Here is a 20541-nt window from a genome sequence, read left to right on the forward strand (position 1 = left end):
GGTCCCAGGTTTGTCCCTGGTGCCCAACCTGCCCCGTGGCACTGGAGGGGCAGCAGCTCCTTCCTTGAAGGGAACAGCAAGGGAAAAAAGAAAGAAATCAATGAATCCCAATCCCAGCTACACCACAGACCTCCAAGACTGGACCCTGAACACCAGAACTCAGAACCAGAACCTTCCCATCTGACTGGGGAGGAAGGAGCTCCCAGAACAAGTCCCACACCTCCTGGCTGTAATTTTTCCTTCTCCTTCTGCCCCAGACAATCCTTGTCCCAGGACATTCCTCCCCAGGGCCTCCAGCAGGATCCAGGATTCCTGGGACACGGAGCATCCTCCAGCAGCACCAGGAGAGGGAGCTTGGGCACAAGAGATGAAAATCTGCTGGAATTTCTGCTCGAAATCCAGCGTTGCAGCTGGGTACAGCACAGGTCCCCAGGAGAAGCCCAAGTTTGTGTTTTCCCTCTGATGCTTCAGAGAAATCCACTCCTTCCTTCAGAGCAGCATTCCCAACCTTCCCTTTGCCTTCCAAGAGGCAAAATACCTGGTGCAGCTTCCAGTGGCTTGGAATCAAGTCCTCAAATCCTTGCAGGAATGATGAACACTGAAAACACAGAGCAGGAAAGGAGAAGGCAGAGATGGATGAAGAACCTCTCAGGGCTGAGGGGGTTTTATCCTTTAACTGCCAATTTTAAGAGAATCAAGTCAGGAATCCCAGAGAGCTCATTCCATGGGGAATGGCTTCCCAAGTGGTGCTACCAGGGATGGGAACTGAGCCACCACCATCCTGAGATGGAGCAACCAAAGAGAGAGAAGCTAAGTCCAAGTGCAACAGGGAGCAGAGGGGGAAGGTGTTGGGGGGCAGTTTGGGCAGAAAATGAGTTCCAAATGGAAAGGGCAGCCCCTAGAAAAGGAGAGGGGATAATGGGAAGACTGGAGAAGGCTTTGCTTTATTTGTAGTTTTGTTTTTTGGGGTTTTTTTTACATACTCAGCAGGATCCTCTCTCTGTTCTTAGCACTGCTGCAATTAAAAGCAACAATAAAAGCAATTATTACTGATGCAGAAGAGCCTCCAAACCCCACAGCCAGCCAGCATTACAAGCTAAGGGCTCAACCTGCATAATTCACTGGGGTATTTGCAATAAGATTATTTCATTCCACCTTGGACACACTCCAAAAGGGTCAGAGTCCAGCTTCCAGGTGCAAAAAAAAAAAAAAGACAAGAGGACCCAGCTCCCCTTCTGAGCACTCTCAGAGGGCTCAGGGGCTGTTCCTAAGCTGCTGGATGGAGCTCAACACCTCCCTGGGTAAGAGCCTCCCATCCCATCCCATCCTATCCCATCCCATCCCATCCCTGGATGCTCCACAGCATGAGGATGAGAAGATCCCAGGGAAGAGCAAGCACTGGTCCAGCTGGGATCTGCTGCACCAGGGAATGGTGGAAAGGGCTGAGAACCTGGCAAAAAAATCTTTGGCAAAGCTCTTTGGGTGCAGAGGGGTTTGCTTCCTGTGCTTGAATTTTAAGGTGCCCAACGCTCAGGCTCTGCCCTCCAGGATCTCAACCAAAAAAGCTTCTCCAAAAGGAGATTTGAAGGATGTGCCATTGAACTGGGGGGAACTGGTGGCAGCTGGGATGGCAGGCACTACCCAACTGCCCTTCCAGCATCCCAGCCTGGGGGGGAATATCTCAGTGAAATCTCAAGCTAAAGATCAGAAGGCACCAAGCTCAAGAGATGAGCAGAGAAGCCCAAAGATGAAGATGTCTGAAGAGGCTTCGTGTTTCCAGAGAGAGAGTGGAGCAAGCAGGCAACAGGTTGTGGTAGAAATGAAGGAGGTAGCTAAAGGCTTCTCTTTTTTTCTCTGTTGTTTTAACTTGCCAGATATGCTCTTCCAGGATGGAACAGGAGAGCAGCCTGTCCAGATGCTCAGCTTGCTAAGGAGTGATGAGAATCAAGACACAAAGACATTGAAAGCAGAAATAATGCAAAGAAGGTGGATTTACTTCATGAGGAGTGGGGATAGAGCTGTGTGGCAGCAGAGACCAACAGAGACCAGGAATTACAACCAGGTGCAGTAAAAACCTTCACTAAAAGGGTTCTTTTGCACCTCGACTGCCTTGGGTCTAGGGCAAGCCCAGCTCAGGAGGTGCTGCCAGGCTTTTGAGAAGCCTGATCAACACAGAGCACAACCAAAGCAAAAAGCAAATCCAAACACAGCATTCCAGGCTGATTCCTGCTGGTCAGGGCAAAGTGACCCCATCCCCTTGGGCCCCAATGGCACAGAGAAGGGAACAGTCACACACGTGGATTGTGTCTTCCAGAACAGGAGTGACTTCTAGTGCAATATTGTGACCCAAAAAACATCCCCAGGTCACTACTGAAACAACCATTATTATTTTTTTTTTTTTTCCCTGAAGAGGCAGATAATCCACCTTCCTCAGCTTGAGCCATCTCCCCAGCATCCTTGGGGAGGGCACCAGTAGTTCCACCTCATCTCAGAGACCACCAGCTCCTCACACCTCACTGCCAGGGGCAGAGATGAAGCCTCCATCCGTGTTTGTAAAGTGCTTTGCAGAACTAAAGCTCTGCCCAAGTGCTAAGTGGTACCACTACCCCCCTCCTGCCCACGATTTAAGGCAGAAACCAACTCCTCTCCCCTCTCCCTCACCACATCTCAGCATCAGGAGGTGAGCCAGCCTGCTAGCTCAGCCTCCCAACCTCTCTGAAATCCTTTTCCCCCCTCAAAACTCCCTATTTTTTGTTGGTTTTTTTTTTTTGTGTGTGTGTGCTCCTTCCTGGACACCACCTTTGGAAAGATTCTTGGCAGCAGTTCAGCCCCAGCCTGGGGTCTGCATGAGCTGCTGGCACTTCCACACTTGCTCCAGGGGAACCATGCAAGCTCTCAGCAAGGGCAATAACACTGCTCTTTTGGTTTGGTTTTTTTTTTAGAGGACCTAAGAAGACAAAAAAAGTTACTTCTTGGTGCTCAGAATAAAAGCATTTTTTACAATTTCCTTTGATTTCAAAGAGGTTTCTTCCCTCGCATTCAAGACACTCTAAAGAAAGTCACCTTTGGAACCTTAACCCCAGGGAAAATGTTTTTTGCTGCCTGTTTACCAAGGCCCTGTCACTTGGAAAGGGGCAGGGGACAGGGTTATCTCAGCCTAAACTGTTGAGTGGGAGATTGTCACTTGGACACAAAAGCCCAGCTCACTTCTGTGCTCCTGAAATGATTTCCCTCAATGCTGCCTGTAAAGTGCTCCCAGGCTGACTCAGTGGCATCTCCCACTTGTGCTGGGTTTGCTGTGGCACCCAGGACAGCAGAGCCCTGCCCCACACCCTGCCCTGCCCCAAACTATTCCCTAAACTCAGCAAGAAGCCAGGGATGACAGGAGGCCCAGGGATTTGGCAGGAGCTAAGCTCCTGGGAAGCACAGCACCTTCCCACCATGGAAATATCACAGCTAAGGAGGGGAGGGAGGACAAAGAACATCTCTGTGATGAGCAGGAAGTTAAAATACAATTATTTTTTTCTCCACCCAGGGAGGACGGAGCTCAGTGAGTGGTAACTCTGCCAAGCTTTGATAATACAAAGGTGTTTTGTCAATTAAAGGCCTTTGACAGGTCACAGTATGTTTAACTTTCTACACAGGTCGTTTGCTCTCCTGCTTCCATCGTTGGGAAGTCCCTGCTGGACCCATCAGGCTCCTCCAGGCTCTGCCCAGCAGCACTCAGGGAGTTTTCCTAACAATTTGCTCAAGCTTTGCAGCAGGGAGGTGGGTGAGGGAGGGCAAGGGATGGACACAGCCCCCCTGCCATCATTCCTGCTCATCCCTTCTCTCCCCTCTGTCCCCAGAGGGAACAGCAGAGGAAGGAAAGAATGACCATGGGTTTTGCTTTGGGAAAACCTCCCTGTTTGCTTAATAAATACCTTCCAGAAAGCTTAGCAGCTCTGTAAACATACAAGAGATTTCAATACTTAGTGAAAGTTCATCTTTTCCCCTGAACTCCTGGTGACAGTGGCTGTGACTCCTGCAGATGGGACCCAGCTGAGTCCAGGAGAGGCTCCCAGGCTCTGCAGGGTCCTGGCAAAATCCCTCTGGGTGTTGAGAAACCTGTTCCATTTTTCAAGTTGCTCCATCCATGCAGCTCTGAGGTGGATCCTGGGAGTCCTGCAGGAGCTTGGAGAGCTCAGAGCAGTCCAGGGGAATGAGAAGTGAGGATGGTGCCATCCAGGAGAACTCTCTCTGGCAAAGGAGGGAAGGTGGCAGAGGGCTTTGGCTCTTCAGAACAGTCTCCTTGCCTCTCAGAAGCAACCTGGTGCTCACTGGACACAGAAGTAACTTCAGGGGAAGAGAAAAAAACCAGTGCCAGCCCCATTCTTGCTGCACCTGGGCCAGGGGAAGGGAGACTGCATCTGGGGAGAATACAGCCCCAATGGCTTTAAAACAGGAGAGTGTCCTACAAAAGCCATCTCCGTGGATGTGTGACAAACTGGATTTTGGGCCAGACCCAACCTGGTAGTGCAAGAGGGCCCAAAATCTCAACCCCTTCACTTCCAAACCCACTGACAGGGTACCAAGGGGCTGGGATCTGGCCTGGCCCCCTCCTGTCTCTCAGCTCCTCCAGCTTCAGAGAATCCATCCCTTCCCCCCAGAGGATTCCCTGAAGCAGGATATCCCACTCCCAAACTCAGCAGCTGCCCTGGGGCAAGGAGTCTGCCTGCAGTGAACTGAGGCTGAGGTAGGGGACTTGCATCCGACTCCCAGCTCCTCAGACCCCCTTAGCCTGAGGCCACACTTCTCCTGGGGCTCCACCACAACCATGGGACACCCACCCATGGGACTCCACCACAATCCATCCTTTGGACACCCCCTCTGTCACCCCCAGAAGGAAAATCTTTCTGGCTGCCTCCTCTGCTCCAAACTGCCCGATCATCCCAGCACTCAGCCTACGGGATCAGCTCTCAGAGCTGCATCCCCCATTTTGTTGGTTTGTTTGGGGTTTTTTTCGTTTTGTTTTTCGTTTTTTAAGGTGGTTTTTTGTTTTTTTTTTTTAAAACCCTGCACTAGAGGGCTGAAATCATGAGGTCGTCCTGCTTGGCAGGGCTGGTTACATGCCCAGAGGGGGTAGAAGTCCGGATTTTCTCCGTGGCCAGACACTCCTGGCTGCTCCCACCTGTGGGACTGATGTCCATGAGTTCTCCAGAGGAACTCAGGGGGAAAGAAGGGGAGACAGAGATGCCCGACGAAGGATCTGTTGAGCCTGCAAACAACCTCGGGGGCTTTGGGACCAGGTTGGGTTCATACTGTGCCCTCAGCAGGATCTCCTGATCGCTGACAGACTTGGGCATCTCCGCAAAGTCACTCGAGCTGTCTGACACCATCATGCAATAAATGTCCTGGAAAGAGCTGCTTTTGCTATCCAGATTAAAGAGGCTGTCTATGAACTCGGCAAACTCCAACACTTGGGGGCTGGGGACATCGGTGAGACGCCCGTTTTGAAGGGCCAATTCCTCCCGAGGAGCCAAGGAAACCCGATCCCCTTCGCTGCCCGGCCCCTCCTCGCTGCAGCGGCGCTGAGGGGTGGTCCCACCGCTGCTGAGGAGGTTGTCAGGGGGCTGAGTTTCCTGGGAATGCTTGGAGAGGCTGTCAGCAGCCAGCAGCTCTGTCCGGGAGCTGAGGGAAGGGTTTTCCTCGGGGATAACGGGATCGATATAAAAGCAATGGGTCTCATCCTTCTCCATGACGGCGTGGAGGCTGGGGGAGCCCCTGATGCTCCGAAATCCAGAGGAACGCCTGGAATCGAAGCTGTAGATGGATTCGTTGTCTGAGAGGCTCTCCATGGTTGCCAGGGGGGCCCGGCGATCCTGCAGCTCCACAGACAAACGTTCCTTGGTATCCAAGAGAAGCAGCTCCACGGGGTCTTTCTGCACGGGAGAAAGTGGTTTTGTCTCGTAAAAACCCTCCAAGCTGATTTCGGAATGGGACTTGCTCCTGGAATGAGAAAGAGGCAGCACATCACCCCCCAGAGCCACAAGCTGCCAAAAGAGGCAGAAGAACCAAGGTTTGGGCAGAGGGTTCCTCCTCAGATCCACTGAGGGCACCTGGCATTGCTCTAACCACAGGAAACTTCTTCCTCTCTCCATCCTCCCAGCTGAAAACACAAGGTGCAGCTTCTTCCCTCTGCAAATGCAGCTTCTCCCCCTTTCCTCCTGCCTAAGTATCCTCCCTCCCAGCACCATTTCCACTCAGGACCCCCAAAAAGAGCCAGTCTGACACAGGAAGCTGGCTCTAACCTTGAATTCAACACACCCAACCCACAACTGTTCCCACTCCTGCATCTCCCTCAAGCCTCTCTGCCCTCTCCCTCACTCCTTTCCCATCTCAGAATTTTTCCCCCTGCTTTTTTTTTCCCCAGCTCCTTGGGGCTGGGCAGGCTGTGACACACAAACCACCACTCCTCTTCTTGCTGCTTCACCTGGTTCATCTTCTCACTCTTATTGTGACTTCTTGGGACACAACTTCTTGTGCTTCCCCTCTCCCACTCACAGATTTCCTTTGCTGTCTCTCTACAAACCACCTTCCTGCTCTCATCTTGCCTGTTTCATCAGCAAATTTGCCCAACAAAATGCAATTCTGGGATGGAAGTTGTGTTCCAACTTGGAAATAACTCTGCCCACAGTTTTTGTTTCCTTTCTTTGCTTTCTGCAGGTCTGGGGTCCTGTAGTGCCTCAAATGTTACCTGAAAATCTGCAAGGAGCCTCTCTGCCATTTGCTCCTGGAGGAAAACTCTCTACATAGTTTCTCTAACACAAAGAGAGGAAAACTCTCTCTAAACTCTCACAAAGGATGAGCTCTTCTCCAAGCCTCTCCTTGGTATCCCTCCTGGATGCTCCTCCACCTCTGGGTCTTTGCCAGACCTCGAGGTTCTCCTGCCCTTGCAGCACTCACAGATTCCTGAGCAACACAAAAGGTTCTTTCCCCCCTAAACACAAGACATACTGAAGCTCAGAGTCCCACAGAGGCAGCCCTTAGGATCTACCCTTTCCCCAAACTTTGGTTCCAACACTCCAAGAGGACCCACAGCTCAGCCCAAGAGAGCTTCAAAGAACCCCAGGACAGATCCTTACTTGGTACTGCTGTTCCTCCTGTCCACTGCCAGGGCTCCAGTTCCAATCTGCACTGAGGGTCCACTGGGCAAGGGTTGACTCTGGAAGATCAGCTCTGGGGTGAGATCCACCTCTGTAGGACTCACCATCACTTTGGCTGCAGAAAGTAAAGCTGTTTTCCCTTTGTTGTAGTTCTCCAAGACCTGGGGAAGGCAAGCAGAGCACAGCAGTGCTTTACCACAGGCAGCAGCTTTGCTCTTCTCAGCTGAGGACTTTGAACCAGCTCTTTGTTTCTTCCCAATGCCTTCTGCAAGCAGAGGGCAAGGTCTTGAGAGAAAGGATTACATCAATCAGTGCTGCCATGCTCTGGGCTGTCAGTGCCCTGCTGGGAAGCCAGTGGTGGGGAGGTGACAGGCAGGATGCTGGCAGGAGCAGCCTTTGGAGCAGAAGAAGACCTGGATAAACCTCCAGGGCAGAGCTGCACAGCTGGGAACTGAAGCTTAGGGGCAGAGACCCATCCTACAACCATTAACACCTAAAAATCCATCACCTCCCAGACACAGGGTGAAGGACTTTGGTCCCAGCTTGGATTTCACTGGAGCTGCAGCTTCTGAGGAGGAACCAACCAGCACCCAAATTCACAGTTTTATTATGACATTCCATGGGGAAATCAGACCCAGTTTGGGACTCTGGGTGTTGGGATGGAGATCTACACTCCACTCCACTCCCAGACCTCATCACATCCAACATCAGTGAGTCCAGAGCTCAATCTTCTTTCCTCCTCCCCTCCAAAGTGAATGTTCTTGGGTATTTAACCAGCCAGCCCTCCTGGGCAGGGACTCTTCTGTGTGCCTGGGACAAGGCACTGGTTTTATGAGGGCACCTAAGTGCTCTTGCAAGAGGAATTACTAAAACTGGACCCCACCAAGGGCACTTTCCTGGCTCTCCAACACCCCTACAGAGCTTCCTTGGCACCAAGAAGCCTCATCAGCCCCTCATCCATTTAGTGCTCACAGCTCACCCCAGCAGCAGCACAATTTCTGCCTTTTTTGCCCCAACCTGGGCCTCTCACTCCCTCAAACCAGGGCCCACATTATTTTGAACAGAACGATCCCAGTCCTCACCCCAGTTCTGCTTTACCTTGTTGAGCCCTTCCATGACCACGTAGGGGAGGTGCTCGTGCAGCATTGCTGGAGAGATGATCACTTCATTAAAAGCCTTATTGTCACCCCAGATTGCAAAGTAAGTGGGATCCTCTTGCTCACAGCAGCTGGAAAAGGAGTTGGGATTCAACACGAGGGGAAAAACAGGGAGCAGGAGATAAAAGAGCAGGCCAGTGTTTTGGCATGCAAAAGAAACATCAGGTTGCAGAGACAGAACAAGCAAAAGGAGGGGAAAAAAGAGGGAGAAGCTGTTGAAGTACACATTAAAGCTCCACAGCTCTGCACTAGCCAACACTGACATGACTCTTTCTCCTCTGACAGCACTGACACAATCACTGTCACTGGAAGAAAGGCAAAAAAGAGAATCACCTCCTCCACAGAATCCCAGAAGGTGAGGTTGGAAGGGACCCCAAGGATCCTCTGGTCCAACCCTTCTCATGTTATTGCTGATGTGAGCTGTCCCAGCACCCCTTTAAGCTGGGATTTAAAGCTTTCCACAGTGGGGGAATCCACCCCAGCCCCTGGGAGACCATTCCACTGCCTGAGTGTCCCCATGGGGAAAAATATTCCTTGTGTTCAATCAGAATCTCCCCAGGAACACCTTGTGCCCATTGCCCCTTGTCCTGCCCACGGACTCCTTGTGAACAGGAAGTCTCCAGCTGCTTTGCAGCCCCCCTAAAGTACTGGAACATTGTAATAAGATCTCCCCTCATCCTTCTCAAGGCTGAACAGACCCAGTTTTCTCAGGTTTTTTTTTTCCTGGTGCTCCAGCCCTCTGATCATCCTCCTGCCTCTTCTCTGAACCCTCTCCTCCAGCCTTCCTTGCATCCTTTTTATACACTGGGGACCAGAACTGAACACAGGTGGGTTCCCATCTTGGGGAATCTTTTCCAAAAGATTCCAGCTGTGCACAAACTCACCAGCACTGCTCTGCAGGGTGGTTGTGAACCACGTGGATGATACGACCAGGGGGGTAGAGGGGGGTGCTGGCAGAGAGGGCAATGGTCAGGTCACTGGGGTGGGTCCAGAGGCGATTGCTTGTCACAGAATTTTCCTCTGTCTCCTCTGGGAGTTCTGATTTGGGGATGCACTTTGTAGCCCCCACAATGATTCGCCACTGTTAAAAGAAAAAAAAAAAACAAAACCAAAAAATCAAAGCAAACCAAACATACCAAAGGGAAGCAGTCACTCACAAGACACTACTGGTGGGTTTCAAATGAATAGCTAATAGCAGAAAGGAGAACTAAAGAAGTCTTGTGCCCTGGTTGATTAAATAATAGAGTTAGAGTTAGAGATAATCCTGCCCAGAAAAGCTGCTTCAACCTTTTTCAGTTTTAACCCTAGAAATGGCAACATCTCACCCCTTTCTTTGGAGGTTTTTGTAGAGCTAAGGATGTAGAGCAAGCACTAACTTGTTAACCAGCTGCTAACTTAATACCTTCCAGGAAAAAGAAGGCAGATGGAAGTTTCAATTTACAAAAATCAGCAAAAGACCATAAAACATACACCAATAAAACTTCCACTCAGGTCTCTCTTAGTTCCCCAAAATAAATCCTCAAGAACAAAAATTCACCAAAAACCCCCAAACTAAAACACAAACCCCACAGCATGCTAACAGCAACATCAAAATAAATGTAAACTCGTTTTTCCCTCTTCAGTTTATTTAGAGAATTTTTTACCCCTAAAAATCTTAGTGTTCTGGGTTTTTTCCATCTCAGTGTAACAGTAAAAAAAAGCCTGGGGAAGAACAACTTCCCACATTTCCTATATCCCAAACATGAACAGACCACTTATCCTACACCACCCCCACCACCCAAACAGCCCCCAGCAGTGTCTGTAAGCAGCCAACTGTTGTACTTCCTAGCCTGCTGCCATTTGCTACTGGCCAAGAAAAGCTACAGTTGGAACACAGACTTCCAAACAGGCTCAGATGAAAAAAATAATCCTGCTTGGTTATTTGAAACCCATGATAAGCAACTTGCAGCCCACAACCCAGATTGTCTCATGGCCCCGACCTTCCAGCTGTTTCAGTCCCTCCTCTGCTTACCTAAATAGTAGTGACAGTGGATCTAAGGAGAGCTGGAGGGCAGGAGAAGCCTGCAGGATTGTTTTGTGACCCTAAAAGACTCACCTGGAGTTGTCTTTTCATCCTGACTCTTACCTTTGGCTTGTTACTTCTTTGCAGAACATCCAGAAGCTGTCGGCGAAATCCCTCCAGCTGGGAGAGGCCAATTCTGGAAAAGAGGAAAATGGGTTTAGCAGTGCTGGGCAGAAAAGAGGAGGGGCAGAGACATAGAAAGCAGAAGAACAAGAAGTGATGCTACAAAAAGAATGCAAAAATGCAGGATCATTTCAGAGGTGGCATCATCCAGGATGGACAACCAGGGTTAGGAGGCTCCAGGAAAGCACCACAATAAACAAGTGGGAAATGCAACAGCAGAGTCAGGTCAGTGAACAGAGATAGGAGAGGTCAGGGAACAGATAAGGAGAGAGAGATGAGGCAATCACAGAAATAAGTGAGCAAGAAACAAGGGGAGGATGAGACAGAAGAGATAAATCAAAAAAGTGGCACAGAACCATAATGACACCAAGCGACAGACGACAGATTTTGTCACACAGGTTACTAAGGAACATATTCAACACCCTGGAGTACTTTTCCTCCACTGGATTCAGCTTGTCTCATATTGTAGACAGAAATGATACTGTATAGCCAGAGATGTCACCATTTCTCTGAGGTCACACTGCAGGGCAGAAGGAGAAGTAAAACCCAGGTTGTCTGGCTCCAAGTCTAACGCCCTGCTCAGCACAAAGTGTCCCCAAGGAGATGAGGAGAGGTGAGAAATGCCAAGAGACCAGAAATGAGGGAGCTGATTCAGAGATGTGAGATGATATGGAACAGGTATTCAGGGACAAACAGTACAAAATGAGATGACAGCACATCCAGTTCAGGGCAGAGTGTAAAGTGGTCTGAGATAACAGAGGAAGATGGCACCGAGAGGTCAGGTCCTGCACTGGGTTTAATTACAGAGGCAGGAGAGTCACCCTTTGCTTTCATCCTGGCAGGGCTATGCCTAAAAAAAAATAAAAAAGGTGTTTGAAGCACCAATATAGGTGTCCAGGTAAGAGAGGCAGCAATACAGGTGACAAGGAAGACAAGTGAGCAGCAAACAAGGACAGGGAAATGAGGAAACTGAGGACAGATATGGGCTTGATGTTTCTGATAGGAAAGGGGTGACTTTGGTACAGAACAGCAGATATTCATCAAGAAATTCAGACACTTCTCAACTTGCCTGGGCACTAGATCTTTGCCAAGCACGACTGCAGTCACAAACTCTTTTGAATACTCCATGGCATCCTCACTGGAAGAGAAACAGGACCAAGAAGAAGCAAAGTGTTTCAGGAGCAGCAAACTGCACTTGATTCCCCATTCACCACTGGTGTTGGAGAGGTGACCAAACAGTGAACCAGGGTGATAAAAACCCCAACCCAAGCTGCTTCCAGGATTTGTGCCTTGATAAAAAGCTTGATATTCACAACCCATGCCCCAAGCAACCCTGCTCTGCATATGGCTCTGAATGTACTTGGGAAAAGAAGTACTTTAACTCAGCACCTCACAGTAATTTTCTAACAGTTTGGTAATGGCTTGGACAGCAGAAGGGAAGAAGATATTCCATGCTTTACAAAGACACTGTAGAACTAAGATGGTGACTTTCTGCAGCAACCTGAGCCCCAAGGGAAGAGGAAATTGAGGCTTCCACTCCGTGAGCTGGTTCTGCAGCCAGCTGCCTGTCCAGAGATCTTCTGAACCAGTCACCAGAGGCACAGGCTGCATCACTGACCTAGAGATGATCCTGGGCAGGAGCCACAGTGTGACACAAGTGTGGCATCAGAAGCACCTCCTGGAGCTCTGAACAGCTGGAGGAACACAGCACAGCCTGGCACGAGCTATCAAGGGATCTCAAGAGTGGAAGCTCTTGAGCAGAAAGCTCCCCAGATCTCAGGAAACATTCTGCAGTTAAACTCCTCTCTAGCTGCAGAAGATCAGGGTTTCCTGCCACATCCAGATGCATCAGCAGGAGGGTTAAAAACCCTTGGCTGCTCCTGGACCATGATACAGTAATTATCACGAGGAGCCTCTGATAATCCATGGCTGCTTGGGAGTGCAGGATGTCTCTGACATGACTAGAAAGACCTTCACTCACTTCACAGCAATCAAACAGGTTGGTTTTGCACGGCTGCCATGTAAATAACTCGAGCAGCAGGTGTGTTCCAGCTTTCACTGGGAGGAATTCACCATACTCAGCTACTCCCTATGGGTGAGGTAAAGAAAGAGGCACCAGGAAGCACAGTCCCCCTGATTTATTTTAGGCACCTGCTTTAGAATGACCAAAATCAACCCCCAGAAGTGCCCAGGTTTTTGGCAGGTCCAAAAAGGAGTCCAAACAATGAGATCAGTTGATGCAAACATCTACATTTGGTCAACTTATTGGACATTTCCTCAGCAGCAGACAGGGAGAGGACTCGCTGGCACTGGGTGAGGAATAAGAAAATCATTCCCTGTCCTCTCAGCTTGCATCTTCCACCAGTCAGGGTGAAATCAGAGCTACAGCCACAGTCCTGAACCAGAATATTTGGCAGAGTGGCCACGTGCCAGCATAACCTAAACTCCAAGCTATAACACAGGGCAAAGGCTGCCAACAACTCTCAGCTCCTAGAAACCTCTCCGCTTTCCTGCCCAAGGCAGAGGGCTTTGTGATGCTCTGAGGAGCAGAAAAACAGGATCTGGTTCAGCTCCAGCTCCAGCCCCTTCCCTCAAGTGGTTTTTCTGCCCCAACACCTACCTGAGCAGCCCACCTGGGGGGGAATAGGCAAAGCACTTCAGGGATGGGTACTGCGGGCGCAAGAGGAAGGAGAGGATGGCAGCTGTCCCAGCCCCCAGGGAGTGACCAACCACAATCAGCCCATAGTGTTTGGTTCCTCTCCCCTAAAAGCAAAAAAAAAACATAAAAGCAAATTGAGGTCAGACTGAAAGATGAAGTCCATAAGTTCCTGAATCTGTCCCTTTGCCCCAGCTGGGAGGCTGAGCAAAGCTTTGCCAGAAGGGAAGTGGGGGGCTCATAAGTTTCCCCCCCAGCGGGGCCATTACTGACATCCAAACTAAGGTAAGATGCTTCTTAACATCTCTCTTGGGTTCTTTGATATCCCTCTCTCACAAGAAATGTGCATCCCCTTGCTATCTCCAAAGAGAATCTCCACAGAGATGGGATTTTAGTTCCTGTTGATTTGGTTTTAATGTCCCCCTGTCCCGTGTTGCCACCAAATGGGACTTTCTGCCTCGGCTTTGCCTGAGAACAAAATATTTAAAATATTCAGGAGCTCTGCAGTATTAGTGGTTTCAAAATACAAAAAAAAAGCAAGCCCCAGGGGAATGAGTAACTAAGTTGCCTGTTTGGCAATTCAGAGGGATAGGAATTGAAGGAAGATTTGAGAAATTAGTACAACAGATTCAGGGACATGGAAGCTTTCCTAAGCCCAGTGGTTTAGGGAAATCTCATTATAGCCTGCAAAGGATAAAAGAAAACTAATACTCACTAAGTCTCGTCCAAAAGCTTGAGAAAGCACCATTTCTTGCTCCAATTTCTTCTTGATGTACTCAGCAGACAGCACCATTCCCTGAGGGAAAGATGAAGACAGAACAGGAGGTAAATGGTTGCATCTCAACCCTGCTCTAAACACCCAGCAGACCCCACACTGCCCTGGTTGCTGTGCAAGCTTCAGAGTGACCCCCAGCATGTTTCAGGATGGAGGAATATCCCTGGATCTGCTCCACATTAAGGAACAGACTTTGTTCCTTAATATTTTGGCTCACTGATTACCAGGAGCCACCAACTCTTTAGAAGCAAAGACAGTTCTGAAATGAAGACAACACTCAAAGGTTCTGATCTTGGGCTCAAGGTGCAAAATGGAGAAGAAAAACAACCCAGGAAAAACCCCACTCCACTTAAATCACAAATTATTGAAGGTTTTTATTCACTAGAAGATAAGAACTGCTGGAAAGGGGGAAATAAGCTGATAGGCTGCTTCAAAACATTTATCCCCTGCTGATGGCTGCCTCTAAAGAGTTTCTTCCTCTGGGTAATAATTACAAATGCAGTTGGATTAAGCAACCAGAATTTGGGCTGTTGCAGAAATTCTTGGTTATGCCTTTACTACATTTTAAACCATAGTTTTATGGTTTAATAAAATTAGTTTAATGCAGTGCTAAGTGAGCCTGAACTCCAAATAGAATTCAGAGGGAATGTGGGCAAACAGGAATCAGCTACTTCTAATTTGGTGGTTACAGACCTCAAAGAATTCACACTGCCTGGGGTAGCCAGAACCCAGGGAAGATCAGCTCCTTGGTTATTTTCCATTAAACCCCTCCCTGCAAACAATTTAAGTACAAAGCCAACATTATTAAGCACTGTTTCATCTCAGCAACATAAAAGAATTCCAGGCCCTCTCCAAAAAAGCACAAGAGATGGGGGAATTTTCAAAGTCCTTAATATCAAACACACCATGAAAACTCAGAGTACCAAAGAGCTGATTCTTGCAGGGGCTGGAAATGGGACATCTGTGATGCCACCATCATTATCAAAAAGCAGATGCCATGAGATTTCATGGCTGTGTTCACATCTCCCAGCAGCTCCTGCTGCCTTCAGAAGAATCTCCATTCCCAACTCTAATGAGAAGTGAACAGTAGACTTCTTCTATAAATTTCTAACCTTAATTTAGGATTCTATTTTGGAAAAGCATGACCTAAATCCTCCATGATATTACTAAGGGGCTGTTAGTCAGCCTTATAGCTTTATTTTTTTATATAATGACAGCACAGCCTAATTAGACAGTGACTGTAGCACTATAGAATGAGACTTCAGTGGTGGCAAAGTTACATCTAGACTCACCAGTCAAGTGGACACTGGTGACTTTCAAAGGATTAAAACTATCAGGGCTTCAATTTTCAAACCTCTGATGTAAACAACCAAACAGGCTGAAGATGCAGGGAAAGCAAAATGGAAATGCTCAGCAGTGCTTTGTGGTTTGAAGTTGGGAAGCTGCTCTCTTGAGATTTCAGTGGTGTGTGTGGAAACCCACAGGGAGGGGATATTTGGGAGAGAAAAGAGCTTGGAAATCAGTGCTGCTCCTGCCTCTTCTGTCAAACTGCTGAGAGCTCTGAGATTTCAGAGCTTCCAGCCAGCAGCTCCTTCGTGTCACCCCGGGCAGCATCAGGGAACAAACCTCCTCAACATCACCATTTGTGTAGTTTTGTTCTATACAAGTTCAACAGAATTTGGTGTGGATTCATGCCCTTGACTTATCACAGAATCCTAGAATGGTTTGGGTTGCAAAGGACCTTAAAGCTCCTCCAGTTCCAACCCCTGCATGGTCAGGGACACCTCCCACAGCCCAGGGTGCTCCAAGCCCCATCCAACCTGACCTGAGACACTGCCAGGGATGGGGCAGCCACAGATTCTCTGGGCATCCTGTTCCAGTGTCTTTCCACCCTCACAGGAAAGATTTTTTTCTTCATGTCCAACCTAAACCTCCCCTCTTCAAGTTTTAAACCACTGCCCCTTGTCCTCTCACCTGTGTGAGAAGTCCCAGCCCAGGTTTCTTGTAGGCATCCTTCAGATACTGGAACGTTGCTATAAGGTCACCTTACATTATGCTTATTTTTAAATCAATTGGTTTGGATTTTACTTCAAAAAAAATGAGTCAAACTACATTTCTTTCCTTTTGGCAGCTCACTTCCCCTGGGGACTGTCACAATCCCTTTATTTTTTTTTTCCTTGCGTGCGAACCCGTAAACCTTCGTTCCAGCTCTGGTTTTTGACCCAAAAATAGCTCAAGAGACCTAATATATATTTCAACTGTGGCATGCATGCACAGCAACCCAGATATCAAACGTTTTCAGCTGTGGGACCAGTGGAAATGATAAGAAAGCTCATGCAAACATCAAAGAGTTTTCAATTGTAGGCTGGCTGTGGAGTGCAGCAGAGCAAGGGGTGAGCTCTGCAGGTGGAGTCTGTGGGGGTGCAGGACAGAATCAGCAAGAAAAAGGAGAAAATTCCAACAACTTCCAGGAAAGCTCCCAAAAGGCCAAGTATTTTTCTCCAAATTAAATGTGTTAGCAAGGCATTTCATTTATTTTTGGATTAAAGTTGACTTCTGGACATTAAAAATGCATGAAGACAGACATTTTTAAATCCTATTGTCTCCTTTAGTTCCCCTCAGGAATCAACAGTACATTATTGGCTGAAGATTAATACTGGTAATAATTTGAGATAAAGCTATATTTCCATCTTAGTAATAACCAAAAAGAAATAATACAAAGGCCAAAGAAAAAGCCACCTCAATATGGAACAAAGGGAATGATCTGATGTTTCATAGAAGTCACTGGCATGGGAACATTTTCCCTGCAAGATCAAAAGAAAAGCCAGGAACTGCAAGGAACTATTACACATTAAAAATAGAACAAATTCCCCTTGCTTCCCTTTTGCCTTTCTTTGTATGAACTGTTGATCACCCTGATTGCACAAAGTCATTTTGAGCTAAACAAATTAGTGAAAAAAAAAAACCCCTAAAACCCAAACAAGTGACAGTAGATAACACTTCAGAAGAGTAAAGATTCACAGAGCTAAATATCAGTTCTGTGCCAAAATACTACCTCACTTATCTCTGTGTTTCCATAACACATCCTGTTATTGCCAGATTAATTTTCTCATTTGGGGGAAAAAAAAAAAACCCAAACAACTCATTAGCCAAATAGCAGGTACCCAACATTGCTCTCAAAAAAAAAAAAAAAAAAAACCACAACAAAACCCACTCTGGGAAACCTGGAGACCAGAGAGCATCCAAACAACATTTTTTTAGCTAACCCTGAAGGGACCCTGAGCAACAGCATCTCATCACCCTGAGCTGCAGCATCTCCTGCAGCTGCTTTGTTCCACCCAACCTCCAGTTTGTATTTTTTCCTTCCCAAGCTGGCACTGTGTCTTGAGAGGCTGCCAAATTCCTCAGCAGCTTAAAAAACCAGCGTGTGACATTACTTCACTGGACTTGGGGGTAAAGATCAGCTTGATAGTAAATTGATTTAGTCAGCCCAGTCCTGATCACTAAACACAGCCACAGAGCATCAGTTTAATCAAAGAGATGTGGGGTCTGCCAGGATCCTGTTAGGAGATTTCAGGCCTTATCCCATTGCAGCAGAATTTTAAACACATTCTTGGGGGTTGATTGCAAATTCTCAAAAGGTCACTGGATGAAAAAGTCATTTGAATGATGCCAATAATTTAATTTTAGGTCTCTGCTGATGCCTTTCACAGTTTGGTTTTGCTAATTGTAAGTGGGTTTTCATGACAAACAGAGTGATTTTAACAGCTACAAGTGTTTATTAACATCTCAAAGCCATTCGACTGCAATTACTTAAGACCCTTCTTAAAAGCACCTCAAGCACTTAAAACCACTTTTTTTTTTTTTTTTTTTTTTCTTATGTTTTGGCTTTTCACTTCTAGGCTAAATAATATAAACAAATAAATGTTTTCCTGTTGTTTTGGGTTTTTCTTTTACACACCTTGTGTCCCAGCCACGTTCCATGGTGACCCTCAACGGGAAGGCGCTCAGCATCCCCAGTCAGGTCAGTCAGGGCATCCTGGAAAAAAAAAGCAGATCCTGGGCTTCAGGAATATCAACCACCACAAGAAAGGCAGGAAGGTCTCAGACTCTTCTGAAAGATTAAATGTGAGGTTGCTGCCCAGTGCCCTTACTTTTGGAGACAGAGTTCCTCGGATACTAATGACCACCTTCTTCTTGTCATGGTCCACGGCCACATAGAAAGGTGTTTCATAAACCTGGAAAAGATTCATTGCTGTAACAAGGAGGTGAGACATTCCTCTTTAATTATTCACCTGCTCAATAAAAAAGGAGCCAGAGCAGCCTGGCCTTACAGCCATAATAATCTGATTTTTGGCAGTGGCAAATATTTCTATCCGAGTAGCAGAATTTCTGGGGGGAGAGCGAAGATGGGAAGCTCTGGGGTCAGAAAAAAAGCCTTGAGCTTCTCCTTCTTTGTACCACTACACCTGGGAGGACCTAAATCCCATTGGGATGGGCCTGGGGAACAGGTCCCAGGGAGAAGGGGGGTTGCAGGGTGTCCTTACAGCATCGTGGCAGGACGTGTAAACGATGTCCACCGAGGTCATGTTCTCATCCAGGAAGTGGCGTCGGATGGCGATGGCATTGCAGCCACAGCAATTGTCCTCCTCAATGGTGACACTGGGAGCATAGCGAGGCCGGGAGGGACAGAGGCAACAGCATCTGCAGGAGGAGGGGAAAAAGAGCTTTGAGGGAAAAAAAAAAAAAGGACGTGGAAGAGATTGGAACGCTCTAAGACAAGGGAAGGACTGACCGCGCGCCCCACGCTGACCTCGGCTCAGCAGCAGGGATTTTTGCTTCATTTGGAGGAGCTGCTGCCCAGACCAGCACCCAAATCCTGGCTCAGCATCAAGAAGGGGCACTGGGATCAGCTGTAGTTTTCCTTCTGAGCACCAGAGAGAGCTGCAGGGCAACCAGTCCCCAAGGAATCAACCTTGGGAGCTCTCCTCTTCCTAGCACAGCCCTACAGTGCTTCCAACACACCAAGCAGCCAGCATTGCCTAAAATCTAGATCTATTTATAACCAAAAAAAAATAAAAATAAAAAAGGTTTCTAAGACTAGAATCCTTTCAGATCAAAACTAGAAGCACAGAGATTATTTTTTTCCTCCTGCTTCCCTTTCTGAGACACTCCACAACTCAAAGTACTCAAAAGGAATTCTGTTCCTCCTAAAACGTTCAGCACAGAAGCTGCCTCTGTGAGTGCAAAAAGCTCAACCCCAGGGAGGATCTGATGCCAGCATTACAGCAGCTGAAAGCAAACACTGAAAACACCACCATCCTGAACTCAACTCCAGCACTGCACTATACAGCGTGGCAGAGAACCAATTAGTCAGAGAGAACACAGCACAAACTCTGGCCAAGCCTTTGCCAGTGCTTTATTTAAAGACCCAAATGTCAGCTCCCTGCGTATCTGGGCTCACCAATAAATCTGATTTCTGAGCTCCAAGACAGAGCTATTTTGCCTCAGTGTGAAAGCAGCCTTGTGCCAGAGGAGTTCTCTATTTGCTGGCACAGGACTGGCACGATCCTTAGGGCACCAGAGATGTGGAGCATAGGACAGTCTGGTTTATTTGATAAGCAGAGAAGCAACTGGAAGGCAGAAACTGTGGGGAAAGACATTGGAGTATGGAGGCACAGAGTGATGGGAGAAAAAGCACGAGGGGGGGAAAAAGAGGGGAAAAAAAGCAGAAAGAGGAAGAACAAAGAGAGGGCTGATGAAACTGGTGAAAGACAGACTTTGAAAGTGGGGAGAAAGAGAAGGGGAGAGGGAGGAAGAGAAGGCAGAGTGATAGACAGGGTGGCCACTCACGAGCAGGATCTGGCCAGGCGACAGAGTCCACATGTGGGATTCCTCATCAGGTATATGGGCCAGCCATAGGCAGCCAGGGCAAACAGCATGTAGTAACACACCTCTTTGTACCGCTGCATCTCTTGCTGAAAGAGACAAGAGACTCACTAAAGGCCTTGTTCTCTCCTAGAGGGACTTTTCCTACTGTTTCCCTGTTTGCATCATCAGGACACGTGCACCCTTTTTGCTTTCTCGCCCAGCACCACTGGCACCGTGGCCAGGGGACTGGGGAGAGCAAGCTGGTTATGCTGGGCAGGATCCTCCCCCTCCCAAGAAGAGCTCAGTCCCTATTTTCCTAAGTGGAGATGCCCCATCAGCTGTTTAACCAAACCAGAAATTAGCTGGAGAGAAATTCTGCTGCCAAGGAAGGTGAAACTCTGTGGCCTTTGCTCCATCCTACCTTAGCTGAGTGGCTAAACCAGATTCAGTCCCCAGGGAAGCTCCCTAAACAGGCTCTTCCCACACAGTCACAGGCCAGGAGATGCCCAGAGAGGACAATCAGGGCAGTCTGTCTTCTACAAGCTCTGCTGACACCTTGTCCCCCAACACCAAGACTCAGGAGAGACAGGCTGAGCACAGGCAGGGTGTTAGTGTTCAGCACAGCTGCAAGCAGGCTAATCCCAGGATAACTCTTCTCAGAAATGCTGGGATTGGCTCAGCCTGGCCATCTCGTGCAGCAGTATCATCTCTCCAGCAAGCCAGGAGAAAAAAGCCAAGCTGAGCTGACCCAC

General features: G+C 48.2%; 1 protein-coding gene across 13 annotated transcripts in view; it reads right to left on the reverse strand.

The window, feature by feature from the left end:
- Positions 1-925: 925 nt before the first annotated feature.
- DAGLA (diacylglycerol lipase alpha) overlaps positions 926-20541 on the reverse strand; it is a 79766-nt gene continuing 60150 nt past the window's right edge. For 11 of the 13 annotated variants that reach the window (XM_071761818.1, XM_071761823.1, XM_071761825.1 and 8 more), the window contains 12 exons: positions 19772-19896; positions 18466-18622; positions 18073-18156; positions 17880-17957; positions 13859-13939; positions 13108-13250; positions 11557-11625; positions 10428-10500; positions 9187-9383; positions 8244-8373; positions 7125-7306; positions 926-5988 (listed from right to left, as the gene is read on the reverse strand). In XM_071761818.1, the coding sequence (XP_071617919.1) occupies positions 5061-5988; positions 7125-7306; positions 8244-8373; positions 9187-9383; positions 10428-10500; positions 11557-11625; positions 13108-13250; positions 13859-13939; positions 17880-17957; positions 18073-18156; positions 18466-18622; positions 19772-19896 (2247 nt within the window). In that variant the 3' untranslated portion in view covers positions 926-5060. The remainder of the gene's footprint in view (positions 5989-7124; positions 7307-8243; positions 8374-9186; positions 9384-10427; positions 10501-11556; positions 11626-13107; positions 13251-13858; positions 13940-17879; positions 17958-18072; positions 18157-18465; positions 18623-19771; positions 19897-20541) is intronic. The other 2 variants (XR_011729410.1, XR_011729409.1) reach the window with 2 other exon arrangements.

The sequence above is a fragment of the Heliangelus exortis genome, chromosome 18 (assembly GCF_036169615.1).
Source record: "Heliangelus exortis chromosome 18, bHelExo1.hap1, whole genome shotgun sequence".
NCBI classification, from domain to species: Eukaryota; Metazoa; Chordata; class Aves; order Apodiformes; family Trochilidae; genus Heliangelus; species Heliangelus exortis.